At 35.1% G+C, this 27,559-nt stretch overlaps 3 protein-coding genes across 7 annotated transcripts; 2 read left to right on the forward strand and 1 right to left on the reverse strand.

Annotated features, from left to right (window-relative positions):
- Positions 1-1,389: 1,389 nt before the first annotated feature.
- LOC117118639 (endothelial differentiation-related factor 1 homolog) lies at positions 1,390-7,476 on the reverse strand (the record flags this gene model as incomplete). 2 transcript variants are annotated; one of them, XM_033263294.1, is given in 6 exon segments in its annotated part: positions 1,390-1,483; positions 1,596-1,678; positions 1,844-1,921; positions 2,274-2,325; positions 3,958-4,051; positions 7,352-7,476. In XM_033263294.1, coding segments are annotated over 5 exon segments (385 nt in total), but the record flags the coding sequence as incomplete, so codon positions are not given.
- Positions 7,421-13,348, forward strand: LOC117118638 (mitochondrial mRNA pseudouridine synthase Trub2-like). 3 transcript variants are annotated; one of them, XM_033263290.1, is made up of 7 exons: positions 7,421-7,576; positions 8,026-8,148; positions 8,747-8,950; positions 10,083-10,226; positions 11,031-11,103; positions 11,734-11,873; positions 12,497-13,348. In XM_033263290.1, the coding sequence occupies exons 1-7, from the start codon at positions 7,534-7,536 to the stop codon at positions 12,763-12,765; spliced, it is 996 nt and encodes a 331-aa protein (XP_033119181.1). In that variant the 5' UTR covers positions 7,421-7,533; the 3' UTR covers positions 12,766-13,348. The 3 variants fall into 3 exon arrangements, with proteins under 3 accessions (XP_033119181.1, XP_033119184.1, XP_033119183.1); XM_033263292.1 differs by having other exon boundaries at positions 7,476-7,576; positions 8,007-8,148; positions 12,497-13,347; XM_033263293.1 differs by lacking the exon at positions 8,026-8,148 and having other exon boundaries at positions 7,452-7,576.
- A 6,170-nt stretch (positions 13,349-19,518) lies between these two features.
- Positions 19,519-25,159, forward strand: LOC117118648. Of its 2 annotated transcripts, none has more exons than XM_033263310.1 (5): positions 19,519-19,630; positions 20,631-20,793; positions 21,520-21,666; positions 24,003-24,407; positions 24,764-25,159. In XM_033263310.1, exons 1-5 carry the CDS (start codon positions 19,568-19,570, stop codon positions 25,117-25,119), a joined length of 1,134 nt encoding a protein of 377 aa, XP_033119201.1. In that variant the 5' UTR covers positions 19,519-19,567; the 3' UTR covers positions 25,120-25,159. The 2 variants fall into 2 exon arrangements, with proteins under 2 accessions (XP_033119201.1, XP_033119202.1); XM_033263311.1 differs by lacking the exon at positions 19,519-19,630 and adding an exon at positions 20,206-20,310.
- Positions 25,160-27,559: the final 2,400 nt, after the last annotated feature.

Below are 27,559 nucleotides of genomic sequence, written 5' to 3' on the forward strand. Positions count from 1 at the left end.
ATTTTATATATAGTTATCTATTTTAATACTCGAATGTTTACGTATTATTGTACTGTATGTGCTGCCAGAAGACCCCCATGACTTTGCGTTGCTTTTGGGCCATCCGGCCAGTCAGCCATACGTTTTTTTATTGTTTTCACTGGTGAAATAAATGATATATGATTTTATAAGAATACCAAGACTGAAATTGCATAAAAAAAAGAACAAAATAATTACAAATTGAGGCTGAGCTAAAATTTAAAATGAGGTTTTATGTTTTTTTAAATAATGCAGTACAGTAATGCTGTAAAATAATAAAGTATAGTGTGTCAAATACAACAAAATAAGAACATTTTGAGCCTGAAATCAGAAAAATAATAAGAACACTGAGCCTGGGCAAAACTTTACTGGTTCTTGTAAAAAAAAAAGTGTACTGGTACTATGTTAATAATATACTGTAACAAGACATCTAGAGCTGGGTCTTGATTCCTTATTGAAGTACACATCTTTGATGATAGGCCCAGGTGAGAAGAATGCAGAGGATGTAGCCATGTTAATGTAACACAGCGTGAGGTATACATCCACGGTGCTACTGTACTTTGGTCTAATGCACAGAGATGAGTACTAGGGACATTTTATGGTAGGGTATACATTCTATTACAGGGACAGGGTATGAACATTTGGCAATTAACCACTGAAGGATGTAACAATGATGACATTGGTATTTCAAAAGTAGGAACAGAGTATGGACATTTGGCAATTAACCACTAATGGATGTAACAATGATAAAATTGGTATTTAAAAAATACGTCATAGGTAGTGTGTGTTATTATGTATATAATTTTTCAAATCAAGTTGGTGCATAGCACTGTAAACACAATATAAAAATATAGGTAAATAACAAATGATGGTGCATAGGTCAATTCTTTGACACAATTGCGATACAACATGCTCCTATTTGAGCACTGTTGTTGTTATTATTTATCTATTTGTTTGTATATCTGTATATAGGTGGTGCAGTGGTCTCCATTGTGCTTCATGACCATATATGTTATTTTTGGCTGACCAAGTTTGAATCCCAAAACTTGCAATGATAACAGGCTGTGAATTTGTTCACACAATGCTTCAGCCCTAGTTTTAAGTATTTCATGACATATGAGTACAATTAGGAAGAAAAATTTATGGGGTGATTTCATATTTTGAATTTCATGTTTTGAATTATTGAAAACAATTGATAAAGTGTTACTATATTGCAACAAGTCAGATGCCAATTTAAACACTAATCTCTACACTATTTATAAGTGCCACTCATAAATAAGGGCCTATCCCGAATAAGCTCCATACTGAGGCCGCCGATAATTACATAAGCGCTGCAGCATTATTATTTATGATAATGATCATGATGCTCACCCAATGCCCGCTCTATTTTCCCGAGGACTTGGTTGTTTGGAATTGCTCGGCCTGCTTCGTAGTCATTGATGACCTGCGGCTTTTCATTAATTTTCTACAAAAAAAAATGAAGTACCACAAGTGAAAAAATGTAATAAAATATCTCATCTAAAATTTGCCTTAGTAGACATATACAGAAGTAATAAAATACAGAGAAAATAACTTACAGTTGCTAGCTCTTTCTGAGTTAGTTTCTTCTCTGCTCTCCCTTGACTGATTAATTTTCCAACCTCAAGAGGCACACGTTCATCTGAAATGAAATTAAAGAATCTAAGCTAAAAAAATTGAATATATATATATATATATATATATATATTTATATAGATATATATATATATATATATAATTATTAACTAGAAAGAAATGTAAGCATATATATATATATATATATATATAAATACTGTATAATACTTACGATGCAATTCCTCACTTTCTCTGTCTAGTTTAGCAACATTTTTGGTGATAACATGCTGCTTATTTGATGCGGCAGTGACTGGGGAGACAAAACATTCAGATATTCAATAAATGAAATAAACAAAACACTGCATTATTTGATCACTGATCAAATGGCCAGGTTAACAGCCTCACATAAGAAATTATTTACTCATATCGTCGCTCACATCATGAATAAACACAATGTTGTTTTCACGATTCATTACTTTGTGTTAGTTTGTGATGTGACAACATTTGGGCCTTTAAAGAGCCAATAAAACACTTAAATGTTTTGAATGTTTCATCCTACAATTTTATAATACAAAGTGAATTATATATTATTGTCTTTTTTACAGTTCCAAATTGTGGATGCCCTAAGTTGTTAAATCAATTAAGATATAGTAAATTCAAACATTTTTTATTTGTCTCCACATGATGTCCACTTCTGAAAGCAGCATTCACAGCCTATGGGGTGAGAAAAAAAAAATATATTACTAATTAATAAAAATATAACAACATTGACATACTAAAATCCCACACATCTGTTCCTTTCAAAAAAAAAATGAGAACAGAATCTCAACCTCCAACGGGATTCGAACTAGGGACATATTACTTACAAAGTGAACATCATAACCAACTAGACCACAATTGAATTTTTAGTTATGTGCGATTTGGTAGCCATTGAGAGATAAGGTAAAGTAGTCCCTACTCATTATTGAATGTAGGGGAATAAGCTGTTAGACCATCATACTAAGCCTCGGTGGTAGGGTGGGTGGTTTCCATTACACACCGCTTTTTATTTTCTTCCCAGTATTGAACCCCGGGGTACCCATTTACACTCCTGGGTGGAGAGAGACAAATGTAGGTAAAAAGCCTTGTCCAAGAACACAAGCGAAATGCACAATGAAATTTCAACCAATTGAGAGCCTTCAATTATTATTCCTTGGAGCATGACAAACAATTCAGATCCATTGATCAGTTTTTAAGATATTTAGGTCTAGGACATTCCATCGCAAGGGTCTCCAAATGCACACCTTACTCTGGAAGGTCATTAAATTTCCATATTTTTTTTCCTTGGTCATTTACAAACCATTCCAGAAAGGTTTTTAGATATTGTTTTTTGAAAGTTATAAACATTGCGTATAAATGCTAAATTGTGTTAACATTGAAGCTTTGCACTGTTTACTAGCCATGCATTAACATTACAAATCTGAAAACTTATGTATACTTTTGCCTAAATGATATTTGAAAATTTAGAAAATGCATATTGGGCCTTTAAATTATTTAATAGCAAATACAAGGGTTAAGATCATCATTATACCATACCCCAAGAGTGAAAATAAAAATGGATCAGAGGGCCAAACCGAACTTTCATTCAGAAGGGCCGCAAGCAAATTTTTTTTTAAATGAAAATTTGATGTTTCTGACATGCTTCACAAAACTCATACAGTACTAAATTTATTTTACTATTTTATGCGCAGTTTTACTATTACTGAATTTCTTAAGTTAAGTTACACAAAGTTGTTATACTGTATAGACTGTGGTTTTTACATAGTTTTTACTTAATTTACAAGTCTTTTACTTTACACTACCATAATTTTATTAGGTCTACACTGGCAACTGGTACAAAAACAATACCATAAATTAAATTTTTATTGCTGTTGTTGTTTTGAAATTTGCAGTAATTGTGCTTCTTTACTATGATTAGGGCTAGAGGCCTGGGCTTTGCGATTTTGGTATTTGGCTGCCATTTCTGTTTTCAACTGCTTTATTGCCATTTTGACCAGAAATCCCCTTTTGCACACATCACTATACTACTGACCATTACATTCCAGTTTGGTAGAGACTATTCATCGGACAGCATTTCAGTGGTGTATCTAGAAGTATTGAAATGGGGGGGGGGGGTGTGCGATGGTAAGTTGGGAGGCTTGAAGATTAGGTATCTAAGGAGAGTTACTGGCAAAATGTTTGTGGTATGTTGTTATTTTTAACTACTTCAGTGTAATTTTCCAGCTCAGCAAATTTCCAGTGAGATGGGATGGTGGGTGTTAGTTAGGTGATCACCTCCCAAGCCCCACTCCCATAGACATGTCATACCTTGGTTGACTTTGATTCTGATGCTCTTGGAGTTTTCTTCCTTAAATAAGTTACTTCTTCAAAACCTGCTTCAGCCATTTCTTTTTCTTATATTCTAGAAATGAAATGAGAGGTCTATGTGAAAATTAAGATCATAGTTAAAAATGTTAAGTCACACTTACTTGCCAGTTAAAATGTCATTTATACCTCTTTTAGCAAAGACCAACCACATCCACAACTAAAAATCAACTGACTTCTCGGCTATAACAAAAGATTTCCTAAGCAATGCTAGATTAAAATCGTTGGCAGGCTAGAGATTGTCGGAAGTCAGGGAGACCTATGTCATCTGTATGACTGCATGTCCCCTATAGTCGTAGATGTACTGAGGTGAATTTTGGTTCCAATGATGTCCCTTTCAAAGGTAATACAGTACTACGTAAAACATTATTTCTTAGAAAGATACTTTAAGCACAGTAAGCAGGTAAAGATTTCCTATTTCAATACAACCCTGCTGATCCCCTGTAAAATATTATCCATCCTCTTTACCTTTTACACAATGACTAGCAGTAATAATGCAACAATATGCAGTTGTTAGAGGTAAGTCAAGATAGGTTAAAAATTTAAGCCCCTATTGGATCCCCTTGAATAAATAGCAATTAGAATAGTTGCGTATATTACACTAGTGGAAATATAATTATACAAAGTTTAGATTAATGGAACTAAAAAAATCTTGAGAGCCTGCAAGGCCCAAAGTGCATTAATCTAACAATAAGTATAATAAATTTCCCCAAGTGTATGCACTATTTTAATTGCTTTGTAAGTCAATCGCTGTGTTTTAATCAAACTGTTGTTGTAGTCAACGGTTGCTATAGTAATGTGATCAGTACATCTGTACGCATATTACTTTTAGCTTTGCGTGCGGATTGTTGCTGCAGTAGTACATGCTATTTGATTGTGTTTGAAGAACTTGTCTTGAGCTTACTATTTTGATGAGATATTTGTCAAAGGAATAAAAATTTATTCAAGCATCTGAGAGGATAGCGTACAGTACTTTAATCACATTTTGGTTGGTGCAGATAGGTAAAATCGTGTGATGAAACGATTCAGGCCAGACTAGGCTAGGCCTGGGTATACTGCCTACACCTAAATCTTTGCATCTTTGTATAGATAGGCCTAAAATATTCATATTTAATGTTCAGCTTCTTTAGTTTATTAGAGTCCACTGATTCAAGGAATTTCTTAATATTGAATTTGAAATTACTTTCTTCGGGTTCTAATAATACACCTTGTTTATGAATGTCATTTTTTCAATTACCACTTGTCAACAAACTACGATTCGGTGGGTGTCTGCTTTTTTTTTTTTAAACATAACACTGACATGACTAGGCTTGGCTAGTAATAATATTTCATACACTTAAATTCCTGATTAAAAATCTATCTATCTATTTCATGGATTTTAAACATCGTGGGCGAAACAATGACATTCGTCATGATGAGGGGATGGTTTTGACTTTGGTTCTCAGTGGCCTACACTCACTGATTAGTGCCTAGGCCTAGCACTTAGTCTTCCTAGATCACTAAATTGACACTACTAAATGATCCACTAATACACTCTACAAGTCAAAATAGAAGGCTTCCACATTTTAATTACATTACAACATTTATGATTCAGTAGTTTCTACTAAACAGAGGTAACTTCATGTTTCAGTCTTATTTCAACCCTCGCTCGCGACATTTTTGACTTGGAAAATATCAGTGACCTTTCATTTCATTGTGCATATGTAGTAGTAGCGTGTCAGACTTCTAACGCTGGAGGTTGGGTTCTGGTGTCGGATTAATAACCATGGTGTAAAAGTAATGTTGGCAGGCAGAATGCATGGTTGAGGCAGGATGCCAGTCAATTCTAGCGGATGTCAGTTCGAGCGGATGCCAGTTCGAGCGGATGCATTTAGTGCGAACTACAACAAGGGCGAATTTATCGTCTTGGCAAGTCCGATTAAAAGATGGCCGCTAGAAAGCACTTAGGCCCTATATTTTAAAACTATAGAATTTTTGTCTCCAGTTAGTTGAATTATATAGTGTTGTAACAGTATTTGTTGATTTACGATTTAGGCCTATATTTGTAAATGGGAGTAACTGTAATTGTAATTTTTATTCACCATAGAAATTTAAATTATTTTTACGTATATGGTATCAGAAGGTGTACAAACCTTTGGTGTAGTAGTGTGACACAGAGGCGGATCCAGTGTAGGGGACACGAGGAAGCACGTGCACCTCATCTTGCCACTAAGATTTCAATGCATATTAATGTTATGTGCTACTCACTTATCTATTCTGAAACTGTTGTGCCCCCATCCCGCCGTTTGAAAAATTCTGGATCCTTCAGGCCTGTGAGAAGACTATCAACAGCACAGTAATAGACATCATACCAATTTTCTCCACTATTCAACCATTCGTCTATGTAGTTCAAAACCCACTTTTTTTTTAAATTTATCATGTGGAAAGAATAACAATGACTTAACATTATTTTTATGAACGTAGGTATGTTTAATTGTAAATCGTTAACCTTATAAATCAATTAAATACTTTTTTTTATACATAAGGCTTTTTTCCTGGCTCCAGTGTCGTATCTACTGTAGAAGTCCTGAAATGGGGGTGCTGATTGGGGGCGCGAAGGTGAGTAGTGGGGGGGCTCGATGATCAGTTGAGGGCTCAATGATCAGTTGAGGGATGCTAACTCTCAAAATAAGGTGATTTTAGGTGATTTTTAACTACTTGCAATTGAATTGGGGGGGGGGGGGGGGGAAACGACTGATTTTTGGAGGGCATCCCCCCCCCAACGCACCCCTAGATACACCAGTGCCTGGCCCCCAGGCAAACCTGAGCCCAGGCCGAATGCAAATTGTTAGCTCAAAATAGGAAATTTTAAAGTAATTCGTACATAACTCGCACAGGCTGTTGTTCGCAAAAGTAAATTTTTTCTCCGCTCGAACTAGCATCCGCTCGAATAGATTCTGCTTGAAACCGCTCAAACTGGCATTCGCTCGAAGTGGGATCCGCTCGCATTGACAGGTTCCCATTGAGGCACATGCAGGGCAGGGGAAGGGCCTAGCCTACCTCCTGCTGTAAGTTACCAACTAGGACTAGGTAGAGGTCTCAGCCTACCTAGGCCTAGTCCTATAATAACCAAACCTAGGCCCTACACGCCTAGCTTGACTAGGCCTAGTAGGGCCTATCATCCTAGCTAGGCATCTGCCATACATATGCTAGCCTAGACTTTTTGCTTGGCCTTGTACGAAGAGAGAGGATAGAGAGACCTGTTTCAAAATCGCTAAACTAGGCCTATATATTAATATTGATTGGTTAAGAAAGTTCAGATTGAATTGTAACTACAAAATTAATTAACATTCATTACCACCCGAATTCCTGATGCAATTTCCGCAGTACTAATGCAACAACACAAAATTCTCTCAATATAGTGACCTAGCTAAGCCATAGGTCATGGACATGCTCTGTTGATCATTGGTCTGGTTGGTTCATGCTCCATGCTCGGGTCATCAAAATGCTGCAACAAAACACCACATACGTATTACGTACATGTGGTTAAAACAACAAAACAAAACTTATTTTGTTTTATCCGGTTTGTGTACACGACTTATGAGTGTTTGCCAATACAGTACTTGCAATATTCGCAGAGGCAGACTGGGCTAGTCTAAGACTGCAGTGCTACATGGTTTTTGCTGTCGAATCAAAGAAATCTAGCCTAGTCTAACTAGGCTAGGCCTATCCTACTACTCTAGGCCCTATCTAGACTAGTCTAGGCGAGGCCTTGTCGAAGTATCATAGGCCTACGCTAGGCTACTATTAGTAGGCGCTTCTCAGTCACTTAAACCAAAACCTGACCACCTCTACTACTGCACTGCCAGGCCTGACAAGCTAGCTAGACTAGGTAGGCCTAGGAAAAGGGCGGCCTTTGCTCGGGTGATATTTTTTAATGACGTGATAAGAAAAGGCGACGTCTTGCTGAGGCCTAATTTATGCTGCTTTACTATCATAATTTTCTATGACAGAGATTCAATCACATTACAGTTACTACTATAAAGTCCAAGACGATGAGCTTTAGAAAATTGCACGGCTTGTTTGCTGCTCATAAACCAGCTGATTTGTCATGCTATCATTTGATTGGAACCCTTAAGACAAATTTGCTAAAAGGTGTGTACTGTAATTTATTGATGTTCTACTTGTGGTATTAAGACTGAGTTTAGCTTAGTAGTGTAGGCCGAGGCAGTTGAATCACCTTTTCGTACCAAATGCATTATTTGAGTTTCTTTTATAGTTGGACTGTTCCAAATGGAGATGGAATTTTAAAATTACCAACAGAACAATGATCATATTAACCAAAGACCAACCATTTAATCTACTGTATATTGTTTTTCATTAAAATAATCATTCCTTTCTATAATTGCCATGCTAGAAAGGGTGTAATAAAAGACAAAGAATGATGCAATTTATTCTAACTTAATTGAAATCAATTAACATAATACAGTAAGATGAATAAAAACAAATATTTAACATTTTGAAAAGTATTTAGAACTTCCAACATCAAATTTGGATTGGTTTAAATCATTATCTTATAACCATCCTTATTCTTTCTAAATAGAAAACTACAATTACATAAATTCATTTATAAATATGCATTGAATAATAAGTCATGACTGTAATAAATAAACTTTGTACAGTAATACAAATAGCCACAGCTAATTGAAAATTATTTGAATAGATAATAAGCTTTTTTTTTGTGATTTTTCAGATTTAAATGCAAGTTCAAAGTTATATCTTCCCAAGTTAGTGAAGGTGTCAGCAGCAGGGAAGGATACGGATGATAAACAGTTATGGAAAGTGGAGGAAAAGGAAGACTTGCGATATCATCCTCTAGTTGCAGGCCCGTATTTTAACATGCTAAATATTCAAATTGTGTCTGGTGGTTTGGATACGAAATCCTCAGGTGTTTTAGGTAAAATTAAATTCAATCTTGTGTTTTTTTTTGTTGCTTAAACTCATCTAGCAGCCCAGAGTTGAATTATTAACAGGATTGTATACATTTCATAACCCAGACTTTTTTGTAATTCTGTCACAGACATTCTGTACTCCTGATGATGACGTAATTAATGTCGAAATATCGAATACCGACACGATGGCGTGCATTTCAATACTTGGAGTATGTATTATGCTATCTTACATTCTGTACCCTGCAATGTCTTGGTTATGAAATGTCATCGGCAGAGTTACAAGATGTCTGGGTTACAAAATGTGCCACTTGTGTTAACAAAATATAAACATGGTTAAACTAATAAAATTGATATAAGAGCAAAAAAATATTTTAAACTTCAAATAATTAAAGTTTCATTCGTAAATGATAAGTAAATGGTATGTTTAAAAAAATTGATGGATTGTGGACAAGTTGCTGGGATTAGTCAGTAGTTTAAACAGTTATGCCATATACAGGTGCAGTGTACTCTATCGTTGTACCTTTTGTGATTAGGCCCGCCTAGCTTGTACTGCCCCTGTATGGCATAGTAGCTCTTGTGGTCACAAACCCCTCAGGATGTAAATCCCCTTCTTGAGATTTAGACGGGTTTCCCTGATACCACATGATTTTATTCATTTTTATATTCATGTCTTTCTACTATTTTTTATTGTTTGTTTCATGTATGGTATTGAAATAAATAAAATCAAAATCAGACCAAAGAAGACATATGGCATACATACTGTATGTAGATAATAATGAAAGAGTTGCGACTAAGGTAATAAATTTACAGAAATGATCTTTACAACTTGATAATGCGGTAGTGTCATCAGCATATTAAAGGAAAAGATGTGATCTTTTCTTGTCTGTATTTTGTCAATGTTCTGATTGGCTGGCCCATCACAAAATTTTTTGTTAAATCATCTTGGGCAATTGCCTTCTTCCTTTGCTTTTTATGATTTATTTACTCAAGAAAAAACTTTTTTGCATCCTTTGTATTGTAAGAATTAAGTTTAACTCAAAGGAAGAAAATATTTATGATTCAGTAAATGATCGCCTTAATAGTTAATTATTCTTTTATGTGCAATTAATTATATTTACATTATTAATTTTTTTACAGTATTAAGTGTAGGCAAAGCATCTAAGTACATCTCTGCTTACCAGAAGGCTCTGTTACCAAGACAGTACCACATTGATATCCAACTTGGCATAGCAACTGATAATTATGAGCCAGGTGGTAAAGTTATTCTGAAGTCCACATATCGTAAGTATAGAAGAAATACAGGTATAAGAACAAGAGTGTATTGTATAAAAGAAAACATGAGGCACAATAGTGAGGCAGTGACGTATCTAGAAGTCGAGAAGTAGGGGTGCTAATGTGGGGCGAAGGTGAAGTGGGGGCTCAATTATCAGTTGAGGGGCGCTAACTTGCAAAGTAAGGTGATTTTATGTGCTTTTAACAACTTGATCTTGATTTTGTGGGCAGCATGAGTAATTTTGGAGGGGGTTAGATATGTCACTGTAGTGAGGATGTGGGCTTCAGGGCCCAAGTCTCCCAGAAGTTGGGGAGTCACCCAGAAATCATGATGGCCTCTCGTCCTCTGACAAGCAAGCAAGAATCTCCTGTAAGATAACCCGTCTCCCGCAAATTAATAATATTGGCATGTTTTTAATAATTTATTACCAATCGTCTCATGAAAGTCAGTGCTAATGGATATCACCATGCACAACAAAATAAAATTAGAAATCTTAATCACATCTTCCAGCATGGGACCCCTGAGTTGATTGTGGTGAAATTGTTATTGTCCCCTGCAAGACACTTTTTGAGTGCTCTTCTCTGATAATGTGTGAATGATTTCTCAAGCAGAATTTGGAATTTACTCTTCAGAAAGTGAAAGAGTGTGCACAGGTGAGTTGAGTAGTTGGGCACTCGTTGGGCAGTGTGGTAGGGACACCACTACTTGCAGCCTTATTCCACTCATCACTTGGTGTTCCTGTCTCTAGACCAAGTCTTTGGATAAGGTCTTGTATATTCATAGTTAATTACATTTTCAATATTCTTTTGTAGATCATATTTCAAGAGAGAAGTTTGATAGAGTTGTTGCTGGACTTACAAAGGCATCCAAACAGTACAATACAAAGTGAGTAAAAGTTTAAAATGAAGAAAATGTACGGCAATAATTACTCTGTTGTTTATAATATACTCTTTGTCTTTTTTTGCTGTCTAAAAAAAGTTCCCATGTATTTAATGAATTTACGAAAGTTGTCATGAGAGTCCACATAGAGTATTAAGTGTTAAGAAGGGCCCTGCTGGGTCCTTTTCGACTAGAGAACCTGAGCTTGACCCCTGAGAGCCCATAGGCATTACGCCACTGATTGGACTCGTCATTGGGCCATTAAGAAGTGCAACCAACCCAAATGGTGAGGCAGAGAGTATATTTTTTATTGAGGAGGAGTCCAGAATACTTTTAATTGAAGAAGCTTTAATAAATGTGATACCTTACCAAATGGTTACCTAGTAAGTAACATGCTTTCTGCATTGATTATATTTGACATACTGTTGCAAAATTATGAATACTCTCCAGGCAATCAAAGAAGATTGCATGCTCTGCATGTTTGCCAAATTATGGCTCTAGTGACCAGGGGTAATAATGTTCCAAGCTGTTTGATGATACTTCTTTTGTCAAAAAAGTGCTATTATTATTTATTTTTTTTAAAATACAGTATAATTAGTATTCTTCCTTTCACGTCAGACTTCTGTTATTCTTCAGTTATAGTGGTTTAGACATGCAGTCCCAAGAGGCATATGATCTAGCAGTTGCTGGTAAGCTAGAGACAGTTACACTGTTTAACCAGCCCTCTATTTTGTCAGCACGGTGTTTGAATTTCAACCCACCTCATATTAAATTAGGTAGGTTAAAGACAGGAATGCACTTTCAAATTCTTGTTAGACTTTACAGTGTTTGATCAGACATTATCTAATGAGTAAGAGTATTAAGCTTTGTCCATATTATCAAGTTTTCTCTGACAAAATATTGTTTAATGCCCATATATGTTCAAGATGTGCCTATGTATGATCATGATGTACTGTCGTCATAACCATATTTAAGGCATGATCAGATTATATGGTTTGGTCTATTATAATATCTTTGTTTATTGATCACCTGTGCAGGTGTTTTTAACACGGTCTTTTTAATGTTTAAGAATTGTCCAAGGTGCAATAAGCTGATATTTTTAACCTGGCATTGCTTAGGTTCCTAGGCAAAGTTCTACACTTTGAGGGTTAAAAATGCGTACCTGATTGGATGTGAATGAATCGGATTTAAAAGTCAATGCTAAATCAGCAAGGAGCATAATATGAGTTGCGCATTGTTGATTCTGCGTCTAATGACCATGGTAAAATAAGCACGTAGGCCTACTTTTAGTGTTGATGTACAGTATATCTCAATTTTAGTAATTATTTAATTTTTCTTCAAAATCTTTACCTATAATTGTGTTAATAGACATTAACTGTTTATATTTTTACTTTCATAGAAATGGAATGTCTGAATGAAGATAGTGAATTCCTTCGGGAAACTGTAGATTTCCTTGGTAGATCACTAAGATCATCTGCTGTAGCATTTCGAATAAACAGGATAAAAGATGGACCATTCACTAGTAACAATTCATTACTACGAAGACAGTGGACTTTGTTCAACGTTGCACAATCTCTTCAAGAAAGCAAAGAGATAATAAAACCATTCATTAAAAACAATAAAACTGTTCTGGATAACTTACATGAGGAAGAAATAGCTACAACATGACTTGGAAATTCCCTCCTTGCAACCTGACAACAGACTTTCTGAATGATTAATTATTTTGAAACCATGACAGTTTGTTGGTTAATGTATTTGTCTGCTGCATTCAGTACGAAGTTGTACACTTTTATTTAACGGTATACAGTTGGGTATGAAGGCACACTTCTATTTAATAGTATACAGTACGATATGAAGTTGTACAGTTCTATTTAATGGTATTCACTATGGTATGAAGTTGTACACTTCTATTTAACGGTATACAGTACAGTATGAAGTTGTATACTTCTATTTAACGGTATACAGTACAGTATGAAGTTGTACACATCTATTTAATGGTATACAGTACAGTATGAAGTTGTATACTTCTATTTAATGGTATACAGTACAGTATGAAGTTGTACACTTCTATTTAATGGCATACAGTACAGTATGAAGTTGTACACTTCTATTTAATGGTATACAGTACAGTATGAAGTTGTACACATCTATTTAATGGTATACAGTACAGTATGAAGTTGTACACATCTATTTAATGGTATACAGTACAGTATGAAGTTGTACACATCTATTTAATGGTATACAGTACAGTATGAAGTTGTACACATCTATTTAATGGTATACAGTACAGTATGAAGTTGTACACATCTATTTAATGGTATACAGTACAGTATGAAGTTGTACACATCTATTTAATGGTATACAGTACAGTATGAAGTTGTACACATCTATTTAATGGTATACAGTACAGTATGAAGTTGTACACATCTATTTAATTATGAAGTTGTACACTTCTATTCTATTTAATGCAGGTGTGAATCCAGACGTTTGCATATTTGTTTTTTAAATATAAAGTGATTGCAGTGCCTGGTGGTCTGGCAAATTCCAACTATTTCTGTCAGGAATGCCACCTACCTTTACCAAAGACAAAATAAATGCAATAGTTTTTGCATTGTCTAAGTAATAATTAAAAAGGGACTAATTAAATCGGCTGTGCGATGTATTGTTTTTTTTTTATTATTTTGATTTATGTCACAATGTAGGGTTAATCAAAAATCAGTCACAGGGAGGATATATGTGTTGATTCTTACAACCTTATTGAAAGGCATATATCATTTTATTATCTTTTGTTATATCAAAATCACACAGAAGCGAAAAGCTATTATTTTAATTAGGCCTATTATTAATTATTATTATTAATTATTATTATTATTTTAACATGCTATGAACAAAACAAGTCTTTAATAGAATTGGTAGCGTCCCTAATTGTGGACCTAAACCTTGATGCTAACAAACACATGTTGATACATCTAAAGAGGAAGTCAAAAATGAGCACTGAGACTGCAAATGAATACGGAATTGGAAGAACAGCAACGGCAGGAATGGAACTGAATTTGAAATCAGCGTTGGAAGTGGAAAAAGAATTAATGAGAAATTAATAAGCATATAACACTTTAATAATTGTCAAGTAAAATGTTAAGTTTGAGGCCTGTATATCCAGTGGGTGGGGTGGTGCGATGGTTGCGTAGGCACCCAACCAAACTTTATAAGGTCCACATTTCCATGACAGTCGAGAATGTACTGAATATTTGATTTTCTGTGATTTAAAAATAAAATCTTAAATTTTTACATTTTAACCAATAATCTACTCTGTCGTATTAGTATTAGTATTTAGATACGCTATTCATAGAAAACTATATCATAGCGTTTACAGAGTTGAATAATTCAAAAACGCAATTTATCCTTTTTCAAGATCTTGACTTTTGGGGCACCCTGTATATGTAATCTATCATGGGAAGTGATCATATACTCCCAAAATTTTTTAGGAATATGAAGTTATTATGGGAGTTACGCATTATGTCCATCAGCCAAAGTATTATATCCACTAATCATTGAAAGTTGGCAATCAACCAATCACAGAAGACAATTATATATATATATATATATATATTTAAATTACTTTTCCAGTTGGTGGAGGCACAAAAATTCCACGTTTGGTTTTGATCGTAGTACAATTATTTAAAGAATTGCATTGTTCTTTTTCCTTTTGAATAAGTTACAACTGTGGACATATATGATTTTCAGACCAAGATTATTACAGTAGGTTAAACTTTCCACGTCGGTTCGTCCATAAAACTTATTTCTTGGAAATTCTATCTAACGTGTGTATAATGATAGCCGTCGGAAGCATTTTTTTTGCAAGTGTTCCGGCCTTTATAAGAGCGCGATGGGGGAGAGTCATACCCACCTCAGTCCCACCATGGTTGGGCTGAGGCGCGAAAATTAGAGGAAATAGTACCTCTAGATATCAGAAAATGACACTATTAAATTCATCATCACATCACCATTATAGTCAAAATTAAGCGCCAACAAATTTCTCATGTACTTTTATCATCGATTTTCGGCAACCATCATGATCATTAGTATGTGTGATGAGACCATAGAAAATAAGATTTAAAAACACCGTCTTTGATGTATTCACTTTACTTTATCACTTCAAATATAAAATGTTGAGTCCACACCCATCTCAACCCTAGCATGGTTGGTGGTGAGGTGCGAAAATTGTGGGAAATAAATAGTAAATTTAATGAAATTATATAGTAAAATTCGTCATCATCACATCACCATTATAGTAAAAATGAAGCGCCAACAAATTTCTTATGATCTTTTATCATTGATTTTCCGTAACCAGGATATCTAATTAATATGCATGATGTACCATAGAAAATAAAACTTAAAAACATTGTCTTTTTCATGTATTTACTTTACTTTACTTACTTCAAAGCCGTTAGTCCACACCCACCTCAGCCTCATCATGGAATAATACCTCAAGATGGCCGCAATGACACTCTTATAAGTAAAATAAATCATCATCACATCACTATGATATCTGCAATTATCGGCAATGATAGAGATCTAATTAACTTCTATATTGTACCATAGAAAATAAAACTTTTGCTTTAATTTACCTACTTTCTGTGCCGAAAACCAATATTATACATTTTCTCATAGTTATCAAATTATAATAAAAGCACGCGCACTCGCATCGTGTATTACAGATAATTCAGATGTAAGTGGGCAGAGATACCGGAATCTAACTATAAGGATATGTACAGCACTCGACTTAGGCTATAAGTACAGCGCTCTTTCGTTAAAACCTGGGTCATTTTTATGCAGTTCATTGCAACAACTTTCAGGCATCTTCTTTGCTTATGAAATTACATTGTGATAGAAAAGTGAAAGGGACCAAAACCCCCTTAAAAATATGTGGGGGACGTGTTCCCCGTCTCCCCATGATCTGCGCCCTGGTAACCAGTACAGCCACTACCCGGTCCCCTCAAGGGGCCGACACAACACCATGGTTGAAAAAATGGCTCCTCTGCTGGGAAATAGCACATGCATACTTTACAGAATGAATGTCCCTCACTTTAAAGGGGTGATAAATTTAGATTGCAAGTAATTAGGGCCGGCTTGACCATTAATACCTTTGTGTCACATAACAGCCCATACTGATTCCATCGGAATCGTTTTTTTTAAAAAGTCGATTCTTGTACATAACAAAGTGTTCTGTTTAAAAGTTAAAGTGGTCTTCCTTAAGTTGTGGTCATGTTAAAATGTAATACTGTATGGTTATTCAACATAAAACATATCAACATTTCGGGTTAAACTTTCCACTTTGGTGCATGTTGACACTTCACATCAAAGGACCATTAATTATTCTTGTACAGGAGCCTGTCATGACCTAAGCTACGGTGCCTCTTCCTCCTCGTCGTCGTCGTCATAATTATTAATTGTCCATAGTAAAGTAGGGAAGGCTATAAATTCAGAGTGTATTCATTTATTAATAGACGTCTCATAAGTGCACGAAAGTTCATTTCCAAGCATCTAGAAAACAAAGCTTTTCGAAGGAGGTCCCTATGACTCCCCCTCCCTGCCCAGCCCATGTCTAAAATTTGTCTTTGGAACAAATTCTGCTCTCTTCTCGTGACCCGTCCACCCTGGAACCCATCTGTGCGATAGTCAGGGTAAACTCTCGATCCGCACCTGTAACAGTGTACAGGATGCTGTGCATACTGTAGCACGTACCAAATACATTTCCAAGCGCCATTTAAGGTTACAACAAATCAATCATGTTATAACAGACTGTTTAAGTGTTCAGAGCTGGAAGTATTGGAAGTGGATATTTATCCGGTCGAACATCTGTTCGGTTACATACATACATTATTGTAATGATTAATGAGGACACACTCCGAATCCTAACCTTAAAGATGGGCATAATCGAGCTGTAGCTGGCAAAATACACACTGATTAGTTGAAATGATATTATTATTTCTTTTATATAAACCCAACAATTTTTAAGATCCATCGATTAATGTCATCAAATGATTTTAATGTTTTATAGAATTTATCAAAATATCTTTGAGGTGTGATTTACTTTTTCTGTTCTCTAAATGGTATTTTGTTATGTACAGGGACAAAAGGAGTAAAATACAAATAAATATCCTAGACCATGGGTCTAAGAACGAATATACGAAGAAAAGAAAAATTTGCTGATGATAATAATTCATCTATTGGTGTGTAATGTTATATAATGTTGAATCAAAGCTTAAAGTACAACAATTGAATGTTTTTTTTAACATATTCTTAAGAATAACATAGTCAAGCACATAGTGTATGCAACTATATTAAAACTTAATATGTGATGAAGTAGCAATAAAGAATTTGTTTTTTTTTAAACATAGAATAGATTTAACTTCAGTTCAGTGTGTCCGGCTGTCATTGGATTTTAATTTGAACCATACAATTTTAATTAGAGGTGAACAATACAAATAATTAGCTACTCCTGTGATTTTTGTAAATTTGTAATGTAAAGACAATAAGTACAATAACAATCAATTCTAATCAAGCTAAATTTACAAAATTACAATACAATTTGATTCCTTAAATCCACCAACGTCCACAGCAACTTAATAGCAATGGCAAACAGCAGAAACAACAATAAAAATAATATTAATATTCTTTTAAGGAGACACCCTTAGGACTAAAAAAATGTCCCTTTAATAGGGATGTCCCCGGACAGGTGTACCCTGTTAAGGGGACACTAAGCAAAAACGCGAAATCTTTTCCTTAACAGGGGATTTGAAAGGTTTGTTATACTGTACAATGAGGACATAGATTCTTAAGTTGCAATTTAAATTAACCTAAATTGCAACAATAATTTTCAATACGTTTATGATGAAATCAAAAATAAATGTAATTAAAACAACGCAAGTTGTATTATTGTTCCAAAATTCAGTGCTATGTCAGATATAGCAGAATGAACAGAGCATTGGCTTAGCAACAAGGCGAGGGTTATGTTATGGATTTGAATTAATTCTATATCAAAGTATGCCTACACAGAAAAAAACCCCAATAAATCCCATGATTAAGAGTCAATTCTTATAGGAAAGTACGCAGAAAAAATATAAGTCCCATTAGTTTATACAAAGTAACACACACAGTGGACATATACCGATTTTAATGGTCAAAAAACAAATTTTTATTTTATCACTCACAAGTATTGTTATTTTGAATATTGTGTTGTAGTCATGCAATAAAAAATAATGAAAAGAAGTGTCCCATAGGTATTGTATTGATTTGACCATTTGGCACGCTCAGACAGTGTCCCCGTCCTTAAGAGGTGTCCCTAACTAGCGGTGGCGCCAGAAATTTGCCGACAAGGAGTCCGACGTTTCCAACGGAGGGGTCCGAACCAAGACGACGACGAAGCCTTAGCCGACGGCCCGGAATAAAAAAAAAATCCCCTTTTATGGTTCATGGGGAGAGTTTTTATGGCTTAAATTGGTCCTAAATGTGCTTTTAGACCACAATATTAGGGATTGACAATTAAAATAGCCTTATTTGGATAGGCAATTTTTTTTTTGGTCCGACGACCTAGTCGTTCTTCGGAAGACAGGGGGTCCAGGCCTGTCCGACGGGTTAACAAATGCCCACCCTGCCCCTTCCCCCGCTGTCCCCAGCAGGGTGTCCCCTTAATGGGTGTTGGTCATAGTATTAAAAGACATGTTTCATGGAAAAATGTCCCCTTAGGGGTGTCCCCTGAATTATAGGGGTGTCACGAAGGAGGGGGTTCTACTGTAGTGAGGTAGACCTATAGATTCAATATAACGATTTTACTAATCGGTTTATTTTAATAGTGTTCTGCGACTTTAAAACGGGTTTATTTTTAGAATCATCGTACAAAAAGGGATTTCCCGATACATTGAACGTTGAATTAACTGCGCGGTTGTACCAATACTTTGTATTAATCATAAATAATGATAATAACGCCAGAATATTGACCATAACGCAGGTTCATGATGTATTTTCATTTTTTAACTTATTGAAATTTAGAACCGTTCTTTCGACGTTTAGGCTGACACATTCTGATTTTCTTCAGATTACACGTATAGTTTTTGGAAATTCCCAGGAATATTCCATATTTATGTATTCTAAGTCATGTTCGTGATGTAATTATGTCCCGATACTTTTCCACCAATATTTTTCACTAAAATGATGATGAAGTATTTTGGTGGATGTATGTTGGATTGGGTTAAAATTTTAAATACAGTTATCACTAGTAGACTATTGGTTGCAAGTGTCTCATATCTCATTAATTGTACAAGCGATACCTAATAGACCCATGTCAAATAATAGACCGTTTCTACTACTATATTTAATTCTAGAATGCTACTGCTATTTTGTATTACCTGCCTGGTTGTCGTTTGACGCGTATATGTGTGTATCTTAAACCTTATTATATTCTCTCGACATGTTAAAGGAATGGATATATATTTGCGGTCCAATAGGCCTATTTCACCTTCTTTCATTTGTTGTAAGTAGGACATTAATGATAGGCATATTATATTAATACCGATTCCACAAAGGTCTGTTTTATTTGCCTTGAATGTATCTTTTTCCTTAGGCCTATCTTCTAAAAAATATATATTTTTTTACCTATACAAAACACCCAACCAGCTCTGCGTTGTTGTACCCTAAATACGGAGACCCACAATATTCGCTCTTCCCTAACATTAAAAACTTTCTTAAGGTCTAACTTAAGATTTTGCATTGCACTCAGTCTCAGAGGGTTTTATAATTTTACAAAATATTATTCATTTTTATTATCAACCCATGATTTCTGAAAATTAGTATTTTATTATTTAGGGCCTACAAAACTCAGTTGTACTTTATGCATATGTGTTTATAATTGATCATAAAAGATTTAAAACATTTTTAGCTACTAAATCAATTCTAACCTTGTCATATGACACCATTAAGTTTTAGCTTATGTGCATCTGTGAGCGTTGCATACTTAAGCCACCAATGTCTTATTGATGGGGCGGGGACAGCTAGAGTGCAATAGCTATAAAATTGTGTAGGCCTATATATAGGCCTATATACTTCAGCCTCAACATGATGGGTGTGAGTTGGTTTGAAAAAGTCCTTCCTCTGGGACCCTCTGTTTCAAATTCCTGGATCCGCCACTGCATGTAGCTGTAGCTATGCTAAGAGGTATGCATGGTCGATTAGTTCCTATATTCAGGCATTGTTATATTTATCCACTTGTAGTATTCATAGCATATTTATTGTTGATAGTAATAGCAGCAGCAGCAGTAGTAGTGGTAGTACTAATAAGTAGTAGTAGTAGTAGTGGTGGTAGCAGTAGCAGTAGTCGTGGTAAAGTCGATAGCCTTGCCTACTAGTCCTGTATTAGTAATAATGTAGTTGCTATAATCATGGAGTTATAAAATAATTATAACTCCATGCTATAATAGAGTTTAATTGTTTCAAATTAAAAAAGAAAATTGCAATAATTTCTCATTTGGTCGCAGAATTGCGTTAACTTGCAAGTAAATGGAAGTGAGGAATGTGGCGCCTTCAAACACGAACCTTATTTCATGGAACAGAATGGACAAATGCAAAAGTGTGTAAAATGTGCGTCTTGCCCTCCTGGTTATGGGGCTATACGCCGCTGCACACAGCACAATAATACAGGTAGGAGTTACTGTATTTCCGCTATGTATTTTCAGCCTCTGGAAATTCCGAGTTCATACTTGTAAATAATGCAGAGCGTCTACTGAAATTTATACATATACAAACATATACACATATATACATATACGTATATGTATATATATACGTATATATATGTATATATATACGTACATGTATGTATATATACGTATATGTATATATATATGTGTATATATACATATGTATATATATGTGTATATATATATGTATATATGTATATATATATGTATGTATATATGTTTATATATATGTATATATGTGTATATATGTGTGTGTATATATATGTATATATGCGTGTATATGTATATTTTTTGTGTACAGTATATGTATATATATATATATATATATATGTATATGTATGTATATATGTATGCGTGTATATATGTATACGTGTATGGTGTACATGTATATATATATGTATATATATACATGTATAAACACGACGAGGTACGTGCGCGCAATGGAGCGTTTAGTGGCTGCCATCGTCAATCAACACGCGGCGTCGCTTCTCACGACTAAATCTTCTCCCATTATTTCTGCACTGTGCAAATAGCAATTGAAATTTAGAAATATAAGACAAAATGACAAAATAAGCCTATATTTGGGTTTCGGTTGCAGAGATATTTTGTAAGGTAATATGTTGATAAGAACTAACGTTCCAGTACTAAACACTTACTATACTTTCAGTTTGCATGGCCTGTCCACCTGGTATGTATTCGAGTTGGCACAGCCCCTATGACGCGTGCCTACCGTGCAAAATTTGTAATGCACACCGTACTATTGTACGCGTCTGCAATAAGTCACAGGATCGTGTTTGCAGCACTTGTAATCAAGGTAGGACGAGCATTTAAAAATTATTTTTGTAATTTCTAAGTTTACAAATGGGATTATCCTGTGTGTCTATTAGTTTCCGTTATTATTCCAATACCAACTTAACAGAGCATTAGCTGCTTCTTTTTAATATTAACAAGTAGGCCTATATACTTAATGAATTGGGATGGAAATTAAATAAATATATTTACCATCTTATAGATGTATTTATTTATTACAGTTTATTTATTTCCAGTGGCGTATCTAGGGAGTGTACTGGAGGTGGGTGGGGGAGGGCAGTATAAAGAAGCTTGGACTTTTCCATCGAGCCCTTTCTCCGAACCACCTCAACAACCCCATCAGCCCGCTCATTTCTAGAATCCTGGATACACCATTGTTTAGTTCAAGCTTTTGTTTACACTTATACTTTGTATGGTTCAAAAGAGTATGGCCAAATTTTGACGTATCTAGAGAAGGTTGTTATCAAACCATGGACCTATTATTAATAGGTCCATGATCAAACCAGTTTCGTTAGGATTTTTGTCAGTTTCCACAATTATTCTATAATAAACATTTCTGCTAATGCTTGGATATTGTTGCTAAGGACCCTCGAAAATAAACGCAAACGTGAATAAAAAATGTTTTTGCATGGTATCTTGCGTAGCTGTGTATCCATGCAAGGACATATTAATATTTTAACAATCTTTATAGAGGTTGACCCTCCAGTTAGGCTGATATCCAGGGGCCCGTACAAGAAAATCAGGAACAACACAAAACATAAATAACAGACATTCATTGAAAATAAATAATTAACTTAGGTGTAGCATATAAATTTTAACACTACTTTTAAAAATACTAAATCGATTAATCGCAGCTGGATGGTATTAAGCTGACCTGACATATATCCTGGGTTAGTATTTTATATGCTTTGATGGTAAGTGGTTTTAACGCTTTGGGAAACATTCATAAGGTGAAGAGTAGATAGAAAAAAATTGAAAAAGTTTAACCTGTACAATGCACAATTTGGATTCTGTTAATGTTTAACAGGCTTTTGGTGCCCCATGATGCACCGTATTCGATGCGTGGTAAAATAAGTGAATCATACATGAGAAGTACAGTCTTACGGTCGATATTTTTTAATTCTTGCGAGTGCAATGATTTTAAGTTGTGAAGAGAGTTCAGGTGTGGAGTTTCCAAGTTAGCTTGTTGTCAATGTGCATTCGTAAATGCGTGCGTGGTGACTTAAAAATGACTTACTGGGGCCATCTCATCTGATAACATTGAACGTTTACAATTTCCACATAAACTGTGCACTAAGCCCATAATGTTTTTCGAGACAATCTCTCGAAAATTTCTTCTTTTTCCTTTTTTCCATGCCAAAGACGCACCCATGTGAGCTGAGCCCCCCTCTTTTCTCTAAAGTTTAAAATTTTCTTTAAAGTACAACACTGTACAGTATTTAATTAAGAATGAAATTTATGTTTTTCAATTTCATCCAAAAATTTTCAATTGCAATTTATAATTTTTATATTCTTAAAAATTACTCATCTACAGTCGCAACAATTTTATATATTTGTCTTCTCTCTTGGTCTGCAATGCTTTGTCTTCTCTTTCTTTTCCTCTTCAGGCCTCCTTCCTTTTTAATCTGTTTGGGCTGCCCCCACCCCCTTGTCATTTATTTTAAGAATGTTTTCCTAGGGAGTTTTCTAAATGTTTTCCATTTTATCAATTGTTGTAACTTGTTATGTTTATTGAATAAAAGTGATTTTTAATAATATTTGATACAGTAATGGTAAGTGTTTTGTTAAGAAATTTCATGTGAAAATAGTGCTAATTCCATGGATTAATTTTCCTTAAGCATAAAAGATTGTGTCGTCAGCGAATATGACAGTGGCAGAATGCTCAGGGAAAAGATAAAAAGGAGGCGGAAAAAAGTGGATACCAGATTGTAAAGAGATAGAAGAAAGAGAATTTTGAAAGTAAACTTGTTGAGAACGTTTATCAAGATGGGAAGTAAACCATTTTAGAGGAGCATTAGAAAAATCAGAAGACATTTTACAAAGTAGTTGATAATTAACCATATCGAAAGCCTTTTAAAGGTCAATGATAGTAAGGCCTGTCAAGTCAAGAGTCCATTATTAATGTTGTTGAGCCAAGAATCATATGAATTGATGAGTGTTGAGAATCCAGGGCGAAAACCAGACTTGTTAGTGTTGAGAATTGATGGTGAACAGTGTTTTCAATAACTTTTGAACAAATTGGAAGAATAGATTGAAAACATGAGTGAGATCGATGTATACGCCTACAGATGATTTAGTAGACCCATGTTTGTATGAATGTGATTTATACTTGATTTCTAGGATACTATGAAGACTTCTCTACTGGAACTTGTAAAGAGTGTGATTATTGTTATCACCATGACTTTACTCAGATTAGAAAGGCGGCGTGTCAATATGAGGGTGCCCCTGTTGATTTCTATTGCACACCATCATTGGATCCACCTTACAGAGCCCCGATGAAATGGCAACTTACAACAAAATCAGCAGATGAAGCGACAAGTCCGCAGTCGATCATCTCTACTTCTGAATGGTTATCTTGGAGCAGAATGTCAACGCTTACGGAGCAACCGACTAGTTTCCAAGAATCTCGAGTTTCTGCAAACGAAAATTTAATGAGAGAAAAGCTATCTACTACCACAGATACTACCATATCTACTGTCTCTTCTACCATTATCAATAGATTTTTACAGTGGACATACATTACAAGTAAGTTTTAATTAAAAGTGTATTGGCCTACTCTACTGTATTTTGAAACACCAAACCATGGAGCATATTGTGTAAAAATTGTTTTAAAGTGGAGAAAAAATTATTCTGAGGTAATGGTTGCCTCGCGTGTTTGAATTATTCGTAGAATTCTTTGACACATTTTACAATACTTCGATTAGAAAGGACTTTGATTGACACTCCGCAAAGATCCATTACCATGATTTATTCTTGGTACAAAAAATGTAATTTATAGATGCACTTACAATAGAGATAAAATTCAACATCATTAATAATGACCGACACTTAATCTTATGCAATTTGTACACTGCTTCATATTTTCTTACTTTTTTCTGCAGGCCACATCAGACCTACGATGCGTACTGGAGCCCTAGGACACACTTCGAATGTAGGAGTAGTTGGAAACACGGTGACTGCTGGAACCCCAGAGTACCGGTACACAAAATCTGCAGGAGTCCTCAAACACACGGCGATTGCAGGAGCGGCAGAGTCACAAGTAACTAATCACATCAAAACTACTTTCCAACTGGAATCAGTTAGTGATAGGCTATCAATAGAAATAGCGACTGTGATTGCCATAATATTATGCATATTTATTATCTTAACTGTTTTTATAGGCCAAATATTTAGACCTATTCGACGGAATAGATATTTTCATAAACTTTCTGATGAAGAAAATATATCTGTCTTATAATTTAAGTTTCGAACTCTTACTTAAAATTTATAGCATTACCGCAAGACGTTTTAAGGTTTACCTCTATATATATATACTGTCTTGAAAAGCAACAATGCTGAATGCTGTGGGAAACAATGACAGGATATCGGTAGAGATACAAATTTGATAAGCAATTGCTATAAAATAAACATGCTAAGTAACTTCCAAAAATAGAACCAGAGCTTTCGGACAACACTAGTCCTTCCTCAGTGGCGAGTGAGTGAAGGTAGAAAAAGCCAGATAGTATAAAGCAGTGGTTCCCAACCTAGGGTCTGCATGGGGTCCGCAAAAATGTTAGCGGTCCGGTAGATTGAACAACTTTTTAATTATTCTATTTTTTTTCTTGTCTTAGTATGATCATGCCTTGACAGTAATGAAATACCTTTGACAGGCATGACTTCGTTCACTGTAAATTGTTTTAATTGGCATTATAAATTAATTCCAATATTTTACTGGTGATCTGATAGAATATTTTAAATTAGTTTTGCTTGTATTCTCTTTGAGATGTTTAGTATGGATAGCCACTTGATAGTGGCAATACCAGGTAATGTACATCTTGTTTCCATATTTTCTTTTGTATTGCTTTTACCTGGATATTGAATATTAAAGAATCAGGAGGGTGCCCTGAAGTTGACAAAATCAAAAGTAAATGGGGAATAACAGAATATTGCATTCAAATTTTAAGTCTGACAGTGTAATTTCTGACCATATGCAAGTGCCATAAACATAAAAATTTCTTAAATCAGCCCAGCCAGAGTGAGGCTGATGTAGCGTAAATCCCCTATCTGTAAAATTTACTGTATATACCCCTGCCCACCTGTCTATGTCGAATTCCAAGATCCAGCATGTCGTGTTTGGCGACTAAATCATCTTATATCCATATAATCCTATTGGCGGAATATCAACCATGAGTCGCCCAAAAGTTCCATTTCCTTTCCACTAGGCGAATTCGCCCAAAATGCCCTTTTTTTTTTTGCCATTACACGCATGGGCAGTTCAATAATTAACTACGAAGTTCTTTACTGCGCATGTTTATGACTATGAGCAAAAATTCATGATTCGCACTATTGGGCATACAGCTGTTTGTGCCAGTGGATTGCGACATAAAAAAGAACTCTAGTATCTACACAGGAGAAAAATGTGCAGTGTGCACTAGAAACGTTATCACGTTCTTATTATTCTTAAATTTTGACTAAAAACTTGGTTAATGAGATAAAAAGCGCTTAGTGAGATCTGAGATTTTTTTAATATTCAAAAACTTCATGAAAATATGGAAACAGGGGGTAGATCGTTGGAATTATTAAATTTCATTGATTTTATTTCATTTCATTGTTTGCCTCAAACTCTGAGGGGAAAAAATTCTTTCGTACAGTACACAGCATACATACAGTACTGGGGAAATGTACCATAGACGAACCAACAGCCTGAATTAATGGGTTTTTAATGTTATGATTTTAAAAATACATCAAATAATGCCGACATTATTTTTTTAATTATTTTCATAATTCTGTGTAATCTTAGTGGTGGACCCAGAAATTTGAAATAGAGGAGGCCCAGAAAGTGACAAATGGAAGGTTCTATCCACTGGTTGGGGCTGACGTAAGAAAATATAATATGTGTAACAAGAAATTAAGTTACAGAAGAACAAATTATTATCTTAATTACAATATATTACGCTTATTTCGTCAAATCCGCTTATTTCGTCAAATCCCCAGCACCTGGCTCGGGGCCTTTGGCCCCTTCGTTACACCACTGATCCTTTGTAGTTCCACATTTACAATGTTCGTACCCCCTCCCCGGCCCCCAGATGGGAACCACCCTATGCCCCCGATGAACAGCTGAATTGAAATGTCTATTGGCGGATCACGCCTCGGGAAGGCTCCCCGATATTCAACTGACCAATCAACTAAGCCAAACTCTGTCGGCAATAGCGTGTAGCGATTTTATGGAAACTCAACATCAACTGAAACATCAATGGGTCATTGACGTCGAAGATGGCGATTGCACAAAAGTTTAAAAATATTTTTCCAATATGTAATTTGCCTAACTTTTGGCGATTGGTCAGAACATGCAGGATACAATCGCATACTTCTATTTCCTACAACTTAGTTTACAAAGGTCTTACTTCAACTGCCTACCTTTGGAGCCCGTTAAGGACTATCTATGTACTGTATGGATTTTGATTGAAGTTGTAGATCCTTTCTTTCTATCCCAGAATCAATACATATACCATAGCTCACTCCAATGCAAAACAACTCCACTTATATTTACATTTCTGTAAAGGCGACTTACAGAATGAAATCGAAGGTAAAAATGGAATAATTTAATCGCTTTAATAGTTAAAACATTCTCCAGATGTGTTAGCACCAAAACCATGCATTTTCAAGTAAGCATCATTCTGTAACTACATTACTTTGTG

This window comes from Anneissia japonica, unplaced genomic scaffold (genome assembly GCF_011630105.1).
Source record: "Anneissia japonica isolate Jap-2015-1 unplaced genomic scaffold, ASM1163010v1 scaffold376_len1572418_cov194, whole genome shotgun sequence".
In the NCBI taxonomy this organism is placed as follows: Eukaryota; Metazoa; Echinodermata; class Crinoidea; order Comatulida; family Comatulidae; genus Anneissia; species Anneissia japonica.

What these genes read in the sequence shown, in the direction of transcription:
- LOC117118638 (XM_033263290.1), top strand. Translation starts at nt 7,534, where the DNA reads ATGTGGTTAAAACAACAAAACAAAACTTATTTTGTTTTATCCG. An exon ending in TCCAAACAGTACAATACAAA is followed by an intron (nt 11,104 to 11,733) that starts GTGAGTAAAAGT and finishes GTTATTCTTCAG; the next exon opens with TTATAGTGGTTTAGACATGC. An exon ending in CCCACCTCATATTAAATTAG is followed by an intron (nt 11,874 to 12,496) that starts GTAGGTTAAAGA and finishes TTACTTTCATAG; the next exon opens with AAATGGAATGTCTGAATGAA.
- LOC117118648 (XM_033263310.1), top strand. Translation starts at nt 19,568, where the DNA reads ATGTTAAAGGAATGGATATATATTTGCGGTCCAATAGGCCTATTTCAC. An exon ending in TTGCAGCACTTGTAATCAAG is followed by an intron (nt 21,667 to 24,002) that starts GTAGGACGAGCA and finishes CTTGATTTCTAG; the next exon opens with GATACTATGAAGACTTCTCT. An exon ending in ACAGTGGACATACATTACAA is followed by an intron (nt 24,408 to 24,763) that starts GTAAGTTTTAAT and finishes TTTTTTCTGCAG; the next exon opens with GCCACATCAGACCTACGATG.